Source organism: Tachypleus tridentatus, chromosome 10 (genome assembly GCF_004210375.1).
Source record: "Tachypleus tridentatus isolate NWPU-2018 chromosome 10, ASM421037v1, whole genome shotgun sequence".
In the NCBI taxonomy this organism is placed as follows: Eukaryota; Metazoa; Arthropoda; class Merostomata; order Xiphosura; family Limulidae; genus Tachypleus; species Tachypleus tridentatus.
The window spans coordinates 40,106,782-40,121,542 of record NC_134834.1 but is presented as its reverse complement, the minus strand read 5'-3'; the positions used below and the strand labels follow the sequence as shown (position 1 = coordinate 40,121,542).

Below are 14,761 nucleotides of genomic sequence, written 5' to 3'. Positions count from 1 at the left end.
AAGCTAAAATAACGGTAGATCCTAAGTTTGCGAAAAAATAAACGGAATTGTAGCTAAAGAAGAATTCGTTATGGAACGTTTTACCGCAGGGATTAGATTTACAGTGTGTCAGCATTTCTCCTAATCTTTAGTTGTTGTTTTTCACCCTTAAGATAATAGATTTACATATTGAATGAGATTTACCTTTTAATTAAAAAAACAATATTCATCAGTCATATATATAGCCATCACTTTGTTATTCTTATACAATCATTGGTATTTATTGCGGGCAGAATTTTGCTTAGAACTTCTGTTTATTGTTGTTTTTTAATTTCGCCTAAAGCTACAAGAGGGCTATCTGCACTACCCGTCCCTAATTTAACAGTGTAAGGCTACACTACCCACCACCAACTCTTGGGCTACTCATTTACCAACGAATAGTGGGATTGACCGTCACATTATAACACCCCCAAGGCTGAAATCGCGAGCATGTTTGGTGTGGTTGGGATTCGAACCCGCGACTCTCGGGTTAGGAGTCGAGTGCCTTATCTACCTGGCCATGCCGGGTCGAGAACTTTTGAAGAGCTACAAGTAACTTGAATACTTAAAATAGAAATCAATGAATATCTTTTCTAGCAAAGCGGCTAGGGATCTTAAGCATTGTAAATCAATAGGATCTCGTACAATATTCGAGCACATTTGTTTTGCATGGTGTTATTACTCAGCCCTTTACAAGGATATAACAAGCTTTTTAAAATGGCTAATTCTCCGTTTACTTATGTCTTCTAGTTAGTACAGTTTCTTAGACGAATACAAGTATTTAATTTTCAATACAGGACTCTTGCTTTAATTTCTTCTCAACACGTACTTTATCGACTTTTTTCTCTGTCTTGTTGATTTTTTTGTTTTATACTTTCTCTAGACTTAGTTAACTGGTAGTTAACTCGACGATTAACTGTATCGATTCACAGTAACATAATCTCCAGAATGTATTTGATCTATTATGTATAAAACGAGGAACTATTATTTACTGATGACTGGTGTTTTTAAATTTGTATTTTTAAAATTTCTAAGTTTGATAAAGTAATGAAATGGGAATGTTTCCTGTTGCTACTCAATAAGTATATACGTAACACTGTTATAAGAAGTATGCGCTTCCGTTATTTAATTTAATACGTGCAAGGTGACTGAATGTTCATCAAACATCAAGCGTGTTTGTTTCAGCTGCTCCACGTTCGAAGGTTCTAAAACATTGTGGTGTGATAATCAGATTTTTATACGCCCGCTTGTAGCAAGATCATATTATTGTATCAGCATTACTCCTGACACAACATAGAACAGCACATTTTCAAGATGTACACATTCCCACATTCATAGATAAGAAACGTTTTCAGATACAAGCAACGAGAAGATTGCGACACATGTTTTATAGAGATCTTCCATGACTATGTCGATATAGATGTTTACTGAGGTTTGTATCTTTACACAAAACGTAAGTACATACAATATAACAAACTTAATTTTATCCACCTTTCCTTTTGATTTTTACTTTATAGAAAGAAAATTTTGTAATGTATTGATGCCATAAAATATATTATCTTATTAATACAGGAAGGAGCAGAAATCCTGCTTATTATCACATCTCACTTGAAAAAAATCTTCATGTGAAACTTCTTGTAATGAATTTTAAGTTCTGGAGATCATTTGTTATAAAAATATTAAACATAAAAGGAACATAATTAACAAAAGTATATACAGATTATTCTAAAAGACGTACTATGTGAAGACATAGATTTAATTATCACTATACAAATTATATTACTTCATTTATTTAGTTTCCAGTTTCCTAAGAGAAGCTTTAGCTTTACGTGACGAAATACCTGTATGAGAAGTTTCATATAGTGAAGCTTATATCAAAAAGCTATACAAAGGGCTATCTGTACTCTGACCACCATAGGTATCGAAACCAGGTTTCTAACGTTATAAATCTGCATACATATTATTGTGCCCCTGAGGAAGGGGGGGTAGGATCTTATAAAACCGCCTACTGTCTGTCAAGTAATCACAGAATGTATACAGTGGAAGGCTAGTATAATGGTGTAGTTTCTATCAAATAATCACAGATGTCTACAGTAGGAAGCTAATTGAATGGCCTAGTTTGTGTCAAATAATTACAGAAACTATTGCTATGGGAGGCTAATAATCAAATAATCACAGGATCTATAGAGTGAGAAGCTACAGAACCGATAATGTCTGTCCAGCAATCACAGACGTTTTACAGTAGAAAGCTAGTAAAATTAATAGTGCCTATCAATAAATTATAAAAGCTTTTCAGGGTAGTACTGATCAGACTAATGAAAAGCAAGCACTACGTTTAGTTGCAGGACAAACTTTTTATTAAGATGTCATTCAAGCAAAACATGACAATAAGTGAGGAAATAATTCTTCTCTTTTTACTATTCTTTCTTATGATAAATCCTGCATCTATTCACACACACACAAAGTAATGAATAATATTAATTTTCACTTGCCAGATATAATTGAACTTTCATTTGTTTAACTTTCCTCGCTTATTTCTCGGGCCCGTCATGGCGAGTTAGTTATGGCGTTCGACTCGTAATCTGAGGGGCGCAGGCTCGAATCCCCGTCATAACGAACATGTTTGCCTTTTCGGCGTGTGACGCTGTTATGTGAGAGTCAATCTTACTATTCGTTAGAAAAGAGTATCTCAAGAGAGGGCGTGATTGGTGATGACTAGCTGCCTTCCCTCTGATCTTACACTGCAAAATTAGGGATGGCTAACGCAGATAGCCTTTGTGTAGCTTTGCGAAATTCTAAACAAACAAAGCTTTTTTCTCAAATCGACCCCTGGCCTTTGTCTTAAAATGTAACGAAGAATTGTACATATAAACAATGAATGAGAAATTAATAAGTGTCCAATAATAGTTGATCATATTTCGGATAGCTAAGTGTCTTTTGATTACTTTATTATACATGTTGTCATTGTAATTGTTATTGAAATATATTTATCAGATTAGAATAGCGATGAGCATACTACCTCATACAGGAGCAGTTCTTACCTTTCTTTTATTATCAGGTATGTTGTTTCTTCTAACACATATAGATTATATTATGTGGGGGTGTTAGGTCAATGATGATTTCCACAATATGTTTAAATTTTAGAAATAATCTTTATCGTAAGATGTAGAAAGTTTTCGAAGACAATCTAAAAAAAATCAAAAATATTTCTGAAGAACAAAAACGCAAATATCCGGTCATGTAAATGTGGATAATTATCGTCCTCATTAGAAAAAAGACGACACTAGAAAACAAAAGTATAACTGGTATGTATTCTTGCTGTATATACATAAAATATCATACTTTAGTAATTTTTATTCTATATTTTATCTAATTTAGAGCATTAATGTAAATTTTCTAATTAGTTTATTGTTAATGAAACCTTTCTACCAACTTAATCACTCTAAACAACTTAATATAATTAATTATGTACGAAATAAATATATAAGTAACGAGATGTTATATAAATTCGAACTATACAGCAGGTGCCAATGGCTTCATTCTCCGTAGTGGGGGAGACCCAGATTTTGAGGCTTACTTGCGAGAGGTGCTTGAGAATTTTCGGAATACAATGGAATACGGAATTCCACCGATAGGTGTCCCACCACTAGAACCACTGACTCTTCGTAACATCGATATAAATGTAAAAGAAGACGTCGCTGATGTTGACTTGAAATTCTATGAAGTAAGTTTACAGAAAAATAAAAGGTATTTCAATATGTTCTAATAGTTTGTTTCTTTGTTATGCTCACCACCGATATATAAACCTGGTTTTTAGGGTTGTACGTCCGCAGACATACCGCTATGCCACTGTGGGGTGTGAGTTACACTCGCGATTGTTATTTTTATTGCTATTTCATTTATATGTTGGAGCGATATCATAAGAGAAACGAAAGAATTAAAAAGCTTTTTTTATGTAATATGTGTATAATACCATGTTCAGTTTAGTAATACATAATAAAAAATAATTGAAACTTGCTATACTTTTCTATTTTTAGTAATTTAATCCTAATTTGTATAATGATCGTAAGATGACTAAAACAAAAAATACACTTTTCCATGAGAGTTAAACATCTATAAATAATAAAAAGTATTAATAATAACGAAACTTTATATTGAAGTAAAATAGCAAACAGTAATAATCATAAAACAGATTTAATTTGCATATAATTTTGGCATCATAAGGTTATCAAAATAAGATGTTATGCAATATTTATCTCTCTTAACTACTTTGAAACTGTAATAAACAAATTGTCAAGTGGACAATTTTATAACGTTACAAAAATATCGGTGGAATTGTACTACATACTACAGGAAAAGCTATTAAAGTTGAAGATATGTATACTTTTATTTGTATTTTGGAAATTGGTTTTTCTTTATGAAGCTTTCACACAATCTATCTATCCATTACATTGTAAAGAAACGTGTTTAAAGAAAGCTCTGCTTTTGTTTAAACATGTTATTTTGATATGACAAAATTCAACTTTTCTTAACACAAGTTTAACTTGTGATCATTTTCTCGATTTATCTAGTAAATCAAAACAGTGTACAGTCACTCATGTTATATAACTTAATTGTTGGAGTTGGAATATTACATTAGGTTCATCATACGAAGAGTTAATCGGATGTTATTTGCATCATGTTTAATATCAATATATTTCGTTTCCTGCAAATTCTTAACCAATCGACAGCGGATTATTGTCGCAAGCCAACATATTGCGAGAAATTTGTATACGTCATAACATTTTCCGAATATGGATATTTCTATAACAATATTGTTAAAAAATGTATAGCCAAAGAACAATATCTTGAAGATTAGAGTCTTTCTAAGGAGAAACTCGCAGCTGGGAGTTCAGGACAGCAAAGAGCTCTGAAACCACACACCAGGTCAATCCAGAGCAAAGTCCTCATCACGAAAGTTTGTTTGTTTTAAATTTTGCGCAAAGCTACACTAGAGTTATCTGCACTAGTCGTCCCTAATTTAGAAGTGTAAGACAGAGGGAAGGCAGCTAGTCATCACCACCCATCGCCAACTCTTGGGCTACTCTTTTACCAACGAATAGTGCGATTGTCCATCACATTATAACGCCCTCACGGCTGAAAGTACGAGCATGTTTAGTGCGATGGGGATTCGAACCCACGACCCTAAGGTTACGAGTCGAGCGCCTGGCCATGCCGAAAGTAAAAGTTATGATTAAGAAAGAGTACAACTGTTGCATCGCTAGTCAACTGATATAAAATTCAATCTTTTGAACTATATAAGCTAAGTACGTAAATAACATTTTTGTACTTTACTTTATAACAATTTTTCCATTTTTAAATATTCTTATAAATTCTGTTACTAAGTTTTCAGTGTAGACTTTTATTCTCAATAATTTTTAATAACTAAATAAATATGATTGTAGATCTTGGTATTAGATGCGACGCAGAAAAATATCCAAGACTTATCTTAAGATCATGATTGTAGCTTGTTGATGTTTTTGATTTTTTAAGACATTTATCTTTTTTTGATTTTGAGGTAGCCCCATACGTTTTACGAAAACAATGATGTACAATGAATGTAGAAACATCTACCAGTTGGAAACAATGCGACACGATGTTAGTCTCTTTTTTAAATAAAAGAAAAATAACATTTATGAAAACTGCGTATTATCTCTAACTTTTAAGAACAGCAATTTAGAATTCAATGTAGTCAATGACTGTCATTGATTTTCACAGCTAAAAATTGAAGGACTTTCAAAATTCGTCGTCGATAAAATGGAATCGAATCTAGCTAGCTATTACGCAGATATTGGACTTTCCCTACCTCATCTGGTGGTGACTGGTCAGTATTATTTGGCTGGGAAGGTAATCGGTATATTCCCTCTGAAAGGAGAAGGAGACTATCAGATAATTGCAGAAGGTATCTACATTGGTGGTATGGGACAACTAGTTTTCAATGGACAAGATCTACAGTTTAACGAGCTAAATCTAGGGCTAAGCTGGGATGAGTTGAAAGTTAATCTAGAAAACTTTCTTGGTGGTGGAGAATGGTCTAAGCTAATCCAAGTGCTACTTCCCGCTGTTGGCAAAGGCGTTTTTGATCGCTTCAAACCCAAGGTCATGGAACTTCTCAACAAAGCTCTGATGAACAAGGTGAATGAAGAGCTTCGAAAGCCAGACGTCAAAGAAATAATTAAGGGAATTTTTCCAGATAAATTTCTTACCTGAAACATTTAATGTTAATATTTTTTCAAAGCTTTTATAAATATTGCTATGATTTTTATGTAATTATACAAGTTTATCAATGTTTATATATATATACATTCAAAGCACACAAATATTTCAGTTTAAGCAGTCTTACATCAAAGATAAATCTAAAACCTGTAAATGTATTCACAGAGGTGTTTGATAATACGTGTATAAATAAAGCTTAATTTCTGTTGGATGCTTCATTGTTTAGCTTTTAATTCAAGATTCCAAATATTTGTATGTAAAAAGATACCCTTCTAATAGGAAATCAAAGACAATTTCTTAGTCCAGCTGTTCATACTCATCTATCACCAATGTAAACTTTAAAGTCATTATAATCTTCACTGAGAAAATCTTTGTCAGAACCGTAGACAGACCGCATGGGTAAAAACGTGAGAGTATGTCTCAATTACCTAGTTTTGTTCAACAACATTTTTTTAGGGTTAGACTAACTTTAACTTTATCATGCGAAGCACATTACAAAATACTGTTATGGAGTAGCCGATAAACAGCATAAAACTTGATTATATGAGATAAAGCTAGAAAAAACACTGCTCTAGTCTTCTTAGAAAACGTTGAAAAACTGATGGTTGGTACGTTTGATGAGTTGTTTTTCCCTCAATGTAAACAGATAGGTAGTGAGAAATATACACAATACACTTAAGTGGTTGTTAAGGACAGAGTAACTCAAAACTCTTGTCAAAATTATAACCTCATCAACGAATGTGGTAGTTTATTTAACCAAAGAATCTATCTTGTAAACAGTATCTTACTCCGTATCTTTTGCTGGTACTTCTTGTTTTGCTAATTTCTATAAACGTTTCGTTAGTTAAATATAGTTGTTGTCTAATCCATACGCAGGCGACGCTAGCTATAAAAGACTAATTTTCTATAATTTTTTAGTTTTAAATTATGACAGTACGAAGTGGAGAGTGTGACTTATTCAAGAAAAATAAGGTGTTTTTTTTTCATGTTAAGCATACAATGAATGAATACCCAGACTAACAAGCAATGAAAAAAATATCAGGTCATATAAAGCTGCTTCTAAGCTATAACCTTACATGTTTTGGAAACTATTAATATTTTATTCGAGATTCAATTAAAACATACACAATTTAAAATATTGTATTCACAAGCGGCTTCATAACACTAGAACCAATCACAAAATATCTACCTCGTGAGAAATTGAGTTATTAAAATAAAACTATTTGAGTTAAAGATAAAGGTTTAAAAGTACTTTACTACTCTTACAGTGAATAACTCAATCCAAAAAAGATAAATCATAATTCATGATTTTAGTTTTCACTATAGGCCTCAATGTCCATTCTACGATATTTTTAACCAATCCTTCAAAGAGAATGAGGACAGCTGAGGACAATTTATTCAAGACAAAACTTAATGGACCAAGCCCTTTTACACTGATGGTTAGACCGTTTAGCTGGTCTAAGGTAAAATCCTGTAAATGATTTTCACCCAAAAGAGAATCGTGGATAACGTTCATCTTAACAGAAGCATAACCTAGTCTACCAATGATATCAACTGTACGTCCTCGATTCATAAAAGCTACCGAAACCTTGTACGAACAGCTCATGACCCCCATTCCTAAGCTGACTGTAATGTTCACGATATTATCATTCTTGAGGATAGTGCAATCACCAGCTCTATGTAAAGTATCCAACCCTGTGAGATATCCATCGTACAGCGTGGCTTGTCCTCGCAAAGGCAATTGGAAAATTTCTTGCTCAAAGCTGATAGATTTCTCCGGTAAACGGTAAGGGTTGAGATCATGAGCGAGCTCTTCTTTGATGTTTGCAATCATTATGTCTATAAAATTGTTGGCATTTCCAACGAGAGGATCTGTAAAGCAAAGCGATAAAAATAGTCTAATAAATTATGTGTATTAATATATATCAAAATGGTTGTTTTCGGTAGTTTTGTATTATAATACTAATTGTTAAGAAGTTATTGTATCTCTTCTTCGTTATTTGATATTAGTTACTACGTTAATATTGAAAATAAATTATTTATAATGGTTAGAAAGAGCTAGTTCAAAAATTTATGATACGATTACTTACAATAACAATTTATAAAGTAACATATTTACTAAACAAATATTAACATTTCCACCTTATTTGAATTTCTTAAGGCCAAAGAAGTTAAATTATTTCCTTGCCGGAATTTTTTTAATGTAAAATAATTTAATTATTTACATATAAAATCCAAAACTCAGTCGGATATGTTAGAGATAATGTAACGTAAAAACATAAATCAGAGCCCATTGTGTAACTCTGTGCTTAATTCCAAACAAATAATTTCAGATCTGTTTTTGTCTCTCACAAGTTATTGCCCAATATGCCTTTCGTCAATACCAAAACTTAGTCTTTAAATAAATAAAAATGTTTTTATTATAATTGAACTACAATTTTACCCAATTTTACCCTAATAGTTCGGTGGTAAGCTTGAGAGCTTATGAAACTAAAATGCAGGGTTCTAGCTTTACGTATGATACAGTGGTAACATCCAAATGTGCAACTTTGTGTTATATTATGTGAAAAGTTTCGTTTCACTTGATTTGCCACTTATACTCCTTGGAATTTTTAGTTAAAAATCACAGAGAGTAAGCAAAAATTATTAACAACACTCTTTTCGTTTATTTTTTATTTTCAAAAAATCGCTGAATCGTAACATATACTTTACACAGCTTCATTTCGACTTTAAAACATTTTCTAGACATTAATTTTCTTTGTTGTGTTAGTTTCTCAAGATAAAATTCAAAGAAATGATTTTTAACATTCCTTAAAGTTATTCACATTCTCTTAAGATCTTTTTAATAAACAACCATTGTTTTTACTATAAACTCTAAACAATTTCTGTAACTAGTAAAAAATAAGGAACACATCCACGTTTCTTAGAGAAAAATAACTGTATATAAATCATTTCAATCAACATGGATTAAATAACGAAAGTTTAGATAACCCGTTTATGACTTCACTCTAGAGTAGACAATATATAAAAACATATGTGCTTCCTCATCCATATCACTAGAAGCTTCTCTTGCTTACTGGTGAAAATCACTTTTTCAAAAATGTCACAGTTCTATAACTAGCTACACGTTGATTTGGTATCTACAAAAATGTTGGAAAAACCAAAAATTGTTGCTTTACTTGTTCAAACTCTATTAAACAACTTTTTACTGCGACAGTTAAAATTACTATACTATATAGAATATAATGTTTTGCGTAACAAAGTTTAATTTTTTTTTTGTATTTCGTGCAGAACTAATGGTGAGCTTCCTGCATTAGCCATCCCTAATTTAGAAATGATAGATTACAGAAAGATAGCTATTTATTCCCACCCACTGCCAACCCTTGGGTTACTCTAATAGAATAGTGGGACTGGCTACCATATTATGACTCTTCCACTGCTTAAAGAACGAGTTTGTTTTCGATAATAGAATTTAAACCCATGGTCCTCAAATCTGAAAAAAAAGAATAACACTTGGACAACACATAGGAACCCAAATTTCAATTGTTTTTGTCTGAATGACTTGATATTTTTAACTTACATTTTATAGCGGGAAAAATATAACATGGTTTACAATAGTTAGAAGAAAATTCTTTCAAGTTGCAAAACCTTAGAATGTATCTGAAAGTCTTAGAAATATTTCTTACATAATAAAGTCCAGATTTTTAAAAAATCAACCAGTAGCTACTTTTTAAAATACTCGATGGATTTTAGAATATCAACGAGTTAGATCATTTTACACAAAACATTTATAAAATAAACAATATAAAAATAAAAAGTAGTTCTAATGCTAAATGTAGGCTGATATATATTAACCCTTAAATCATTTAGTATTTTAAACTAAAGTAGTAATATCAGATTATTAAAGTAACTATTACTTGTCTTGTTTCCCTCTAAATGATATGAATATCGTATTTAAAGTTTACAGCTGATCGTCACTCACTATATTCCCTGCTGAATGTGTACAATATGCATCTATCAAAGTCATTAAGTTGTTCTATAACATTTTTACTTGTGACGTTTTGAAAAATTGCGTTTACTGAAAGTCAAGAGTTGTATGATGATATTCTTCCTGATGCTGTGAAGAACTGTGTCTAGTAGTGAGGGTAGACTGTTATAGGATCATCTTACTTCTGGTGGTTTCTAAGTTGCATAACGGCAAGTATGAAGATTTACAACGCTAAAATTCGATTTCGATACCCCAACTTCACACATCGCAGATAGCTCATTATGTAGCTTTGTGCTTGACTACAAACAAACAAATATTCTGTTGATTTGAAAATTGTACCTGGTAGTAGATGTCGACAGTTGTATCTTGTAGTAAATGTCTACAGTTATATGATCATCTTCCCGTTGTTACTTCGAAAGACAAATGTCTAGTAGTGAATGTAGACTGTCCTACGATTGTCATGACTTAAAAATTGTGTATAGTATTGAATGTCAAATGTTGTGTTATCACTTTTTTCTGTTGCCTTGAAAGATAGTGTCTCCTAGTAGATTTCGACAGTTGTCTGATCGTTCTTTCTGTTGGATTAAAAATTATATCTAGTAATGAATATTGACAGTTGTTTGATCATCTTCTTTTCGTTCATTTCACAAATTATGTCTTGTAATGAATGTCTACTATTTTCTTATCAGCTTTCTTCTGATAGTTAGAAAAAACTGTGTTTGTTGGTAATTGTAGACTGTTTTATTGGCTTATCATGATAACAATCTTAAACTAATGACTTCAATATAACACTTACATTTGTCCAATCTTTCAATTCTTCAATTTAACTGACTTTTGGTACTTATACAGAATTTCCCCGGTAACATATCTAGTGTGAGAGACGCGTCCATTTGTAGTGATTAAGTTTATGCGTCTCTAACACTCGAGATGTTGCTGGGAAAATATTGTATAAGTACTGATTTTTTTTATATACTTGAAAGGACATGTTTTTAAAACTTCTAAATTAGCTTGAAATACTAATACTCTATGAGTTGCTAATGTTTTCGGCTTCTGAAGTCCTTTCAAAAATCTTATAAAAAAAAGTACAAAAAAGCCACGAACAGCATTTTAGATTTTTGAAGTAAGATGTGTAACATACCGAAGAAGGTAATATCTATTGAAAAATTAATAATTTACATAGAAATAGACAGAGTGATAGGAATTTATTACTTAAATTATGCATTTAAAACTATTTTTAATTACTATACGACTTTCACATTCTTTATGTTACAGTGATATCCATTTATACAGTTTCCAGTTGTTTATAAAGTGATGTTAGGAAAAAATTGCAGTTTCAAAAAGTCAAACGTACCAGGGTTGTGAGATCCACAAAGTGTGAAAAAACAACAAACGAACGTAGAAACTGGAATAAAGATCATGACTTGTGACTGGTATATCTTATCTTGCAGTATTCTCAATGTAGCTCGTATGTCCAGTCAGATTTAAAACGTTCTTCCTTTGTAAAAAGAAAAAAACTGAACTTCTAAATCTGCTTGTACTGGTTAATCCTTACCAATATAACAGCGTTGTTTGGTCTGAATCATGTGAAACAGCATATACATTGCGATCATATGATGTAAACATCCTTATTGAAGATTGAGAAGGAAGTACTTGTCGACACTATGATTATCTAGCTCTTGTTAAATGTTTAATAAATAACTTTTTCACTCCCACGGGACATCCAAGCATCGACACCTTGTGAATTAAAAGTGCTAAATCAGAATAAGTAACACAACTTCTTCGACTCCACATTAGCTGTTGATCTATATTCTAAGAATCGAGGACTGTAAATGTTTTTCAGGCCCTGTATGGCCAGGTGGTTAAGATACTTGACCCATAATCTGAGTGTCGCGGTTTCAAATCCCCGTCACACCAAACATGGTTACCCTTTCAGCCGTTATAATGTGAAGATCAATTTCATTATTTATTGGTAAAAGAGTAGCCCAAGAGTTGGCGGTGGTTGGTGATGACTAGCTGCTTTCCCTCTTGCCTTATACTGCAAAATTAGGGACGACTAGTGCAGATAGCTCTTATGTAGCTTTGCGCGAAATTCAAATAAACCAAAATAAATGTTTTTCACAAAAATTAACACCAGGGGATAATGTTACACATAAATTAAATAGACTTTGACGAATCCTTAATTAAAATGTAGCAAAATTTAAACCTTTTCCTACAGAAGTGAAATATGTACCTAAAATAATTTGATTTAAAAGCACCCATAACATATAGGGTTTCCATATCTGGATGTAGTTTTAACTCAAATAAGGACTGCTGTGGCTGAAGTCCCTCTTGCATGTCACCATGTCCACATGATAAGTATTTGTACATAAAATCCGTGTCTTGGTCATGATATGTACTAAGTGTAGTACGGTTGTCATCGTGAGTGACTGACATTGTAATGTTATTATTTATTTTGTTTCCGTGCCAGCCATAAGCTAGTAGGCGTTCTAGATCGTAGTGTGCTTGTAAAATTAGCCTTTCTACACAGTTCATTTGATTTTTTTCTACTTTGCAAACTAGTTGGTTGTATAGATCACAAGCTCTATTCTGTGCACTCTTAGCCACCTATGCCCAGGACGAGTTGTATCTTATCTGCATAACTCAGACAAAATACCATTGCTTGTTTTCCAGAATTTATCAGGATAGCTGTTCCACCAGTATGTGGTGTTCCTTTGACAGAAATTTGCATTGACTTTGCTCATTGATGGAGAAATGCTTGAAAGTAAGAGCACTACCAAGTTACTTATCATGTTTGCATAGATTTTCAAACTGCTTTATACTGTTATGGCTTCAGGTCAATGCTGATATTATGTCCTGAGTGCAAGGTAAAAATGACATTCATTGCAGGTTTAGCAAAAAGAAGGTTTATAAAGGAATATCTCAATAATTCTCGTTGGTTTACCCAAGATTAGAATTGTATAAGATTGGTGGCTATACTATTTAGATCAGAACGTAAACCTTTGCCATTAGTGTTTCACTTTTTTTGCGGATGGAATGTCTGGTATTAAATTCCCCATGCTAAATGCATAGACGTTGACAGACAGGCCAAATAGGACTCTCCAACCTTCAGCATAATGCATTGATGGTTTGTAGATATCATTTGTGAATTTTCCACTGAGAGGTGTTATAATGTCTGGATCAGATGTTGCTGCGTGTCAAACTAGGATGGTCAGCCAAGCCTCCAGTCAGCATGTGGTATGAACCTGGAGCTGAAAAGATTTCACTCTTTATGGTCTGAATGTTTAAGTTATTGAATTATTATGATATAACAAAATTCAGAGTTTCCCAATGCAGTAATTGCTTTCCCTGACATTACAGTAGTTTATTATACTGGTGGAGTTTAGTGCATCTTTTCACGAGCTTCTTTACCGGGTTTCCTCTTCTACTTCTTCTATTGCTGGTCAGACAAGGTAATTTAGTAAATGCAGGAGCTTCATTGTTCCAATTGGCATTCCTTTGGAGGCCATTTTTAATGTATTATTGTTTGCAGGTAGTACATTAACCACTGACTGTTCAGAACTCTTGTTCCTAATTTTGTCTGCTTTAACAAGGCAAGTGGATGACAGTGAGCTTGACCTTTCTAGATTGGTTTAAGTAATGCATATTTACAGAACTTCAATGAGCAGTTAAAAGTGAAAATGGATTTCATGTTGTTACTATAAATCAATTGAGATGGTGCACAGTCTTTGATTCAGTTAGTGTCCTATGCGCCATAAAACCGGGTATACATTGGACTTTTTACAGTACCAGGACTGAAGAATACCATGATTTTTCAAGTACTGTTGTAAACAAGTGAAAGCTTATTTCTAATTCACTTCTGTTGACATGTTGGAGGTAATATTAACACTGTGTATGTTATCCAGAAAAAAAAAGCTGGCTACAAACAAGACAAACTGCGTTATAGAACTGTATCTTCTCTCTTTCATCAAATAACTTTGGACACAGTAGAGCAGAGACTACTGATGGTAATCAGTATGTGATAGTTGTAATCAGCTATTTTAGGATATAGTCATTGATTTTGAAACTGAACAGCAACCATAGATATTAATAGTTCTTAAGATCGTTTAATGTTGGTTACTATGTGAATGTAATTGTTAATTAATCATATTCTTTAAGTATGTGCATCTGTCTAATACTTGATATTGTTATATACAGAGGCTGAGTGTTGTTCTTAATGATTTTGGAGATTTATAAAGTTCTTAAAGCAATGTAAAAAAAATGTTATTTTACATGCTTTTCCATCGTGACTTTATCTCACCTGCGTTTGTAAATAAGAATATATTTATTTTAGTGCAAAACTTAGATATTCGTAAAAATTTAATTTTTCACTGAAGAGACAAGTGTTACTGTACGATATACAATACGTAACGAAAATATGCATTGATTTTGCGACTTTAAGTGCAAACAGACCATAATTACACGCCCAGTTCAGAGAGAAAGAAAACATGTTTTCCATTGCTA

At 32.5% G+C, this 14,761-nt stretch overlaps 2 protein-coding genes across 3 annotated transcripts; one reads left to right on the top strand and one right to left on the bottom strand.

Annotated features, from left to right (window-relative positions):
- Positions 1-1,299: 1,299 nt before the first annotated feature.
- LOC143229113 (uncharacterized) lies at positions 1,300-6,486 on the top strand. Of its 2 annotated transcripts, none has more exons than XM_076460960.1 (4): positions 1,300-1,450; positions 3,013-3,076; positions 3,540-3,742; positions 5,776-6,486. In XM_076460960.1, exons 1-4 carry the CDS (start codon positions 1,439-1,441, stop codon positions 6,265-6,267), a joined length of 771 nt encoding a protein of 256 aa, XP_076317075.1. In that variant the 5' UTR covers positions 1,300-1,438; the 3' UTR covers positions 6,268-6,486. The 2 variants fall into 2 exon arrangements, with proteins under 2 accessions (XP_076317075.1, XP_076317074.1); XM_076460959.1 differs by having other exon boundaries at positions 1,329-1,471.
- A 1,005-nt stretch (positions 6,487-7,491) lies between these two features.
- LOC143229114 (mite allergen Lep d 7-like) lies at positions 7,492-11,850 on the bottom strand. Its single transcript, XM_076460961.1, has 2 exons — positions 11,613-11,850; positions 7,492-8,145 (listed from the first exon to the last, which is right to left on the bottom strand). Exons 1-2 carry the CDS (start codon positions 11,677-11,679, stop codon positions 7,550-7,552), a joined length of 663 nt encoding a protein of 220 aa, XP_076317076.1. The 5' UTR covers positions 11,680-11,850; the 3' UTR covers positions 7,492-7,549.
- Positions 11,851-14,761: the final 2,911 nt, after the last annotated feature.

What these genes read in the sequence shown, in the direction of transcription:
- LOC143229113 (XM_076460959.1), top strand. Translation starts at nt 1,439, where the DNA reads ATGTTTACTGAGGTTTGTATCTTTACACAAAAC. An exon ending in TACCTTTCTTTTATTATCAG is followed by an intron (nt 3,077 to 3,539) that starts GTATGTTGTTTC and finishes CGAACTATACAG; the next exon opens with CAGGTGCCAATGGCTTCATT. An exon ending in TTGACTTGAAATTCTATGAA is followed by an intron (nt 3,743 to 5,775) that starts GTAAGTTTACAG and finishes TGATTTTCACAG; the next exon opens with CTAAAAATTGAAGGACTTTC.
- LOC143229114 (XM_076460961.1), bottom strand. Translation starts at nt 11,679, where the DNA reads ATGATCTTTATTCCAGTTTCTACGTTCGTTTGTTGTTTTTTCACACTT. An exon ending in TTGTGGATCTCACAACCCTG is followed by an intron (nt 8,146 to 11,612) that starts GTACGTTTGACT and finishes TTTGCTTTACAG; the next exon opens with ATCCTCTCGTTGGAAATGCC.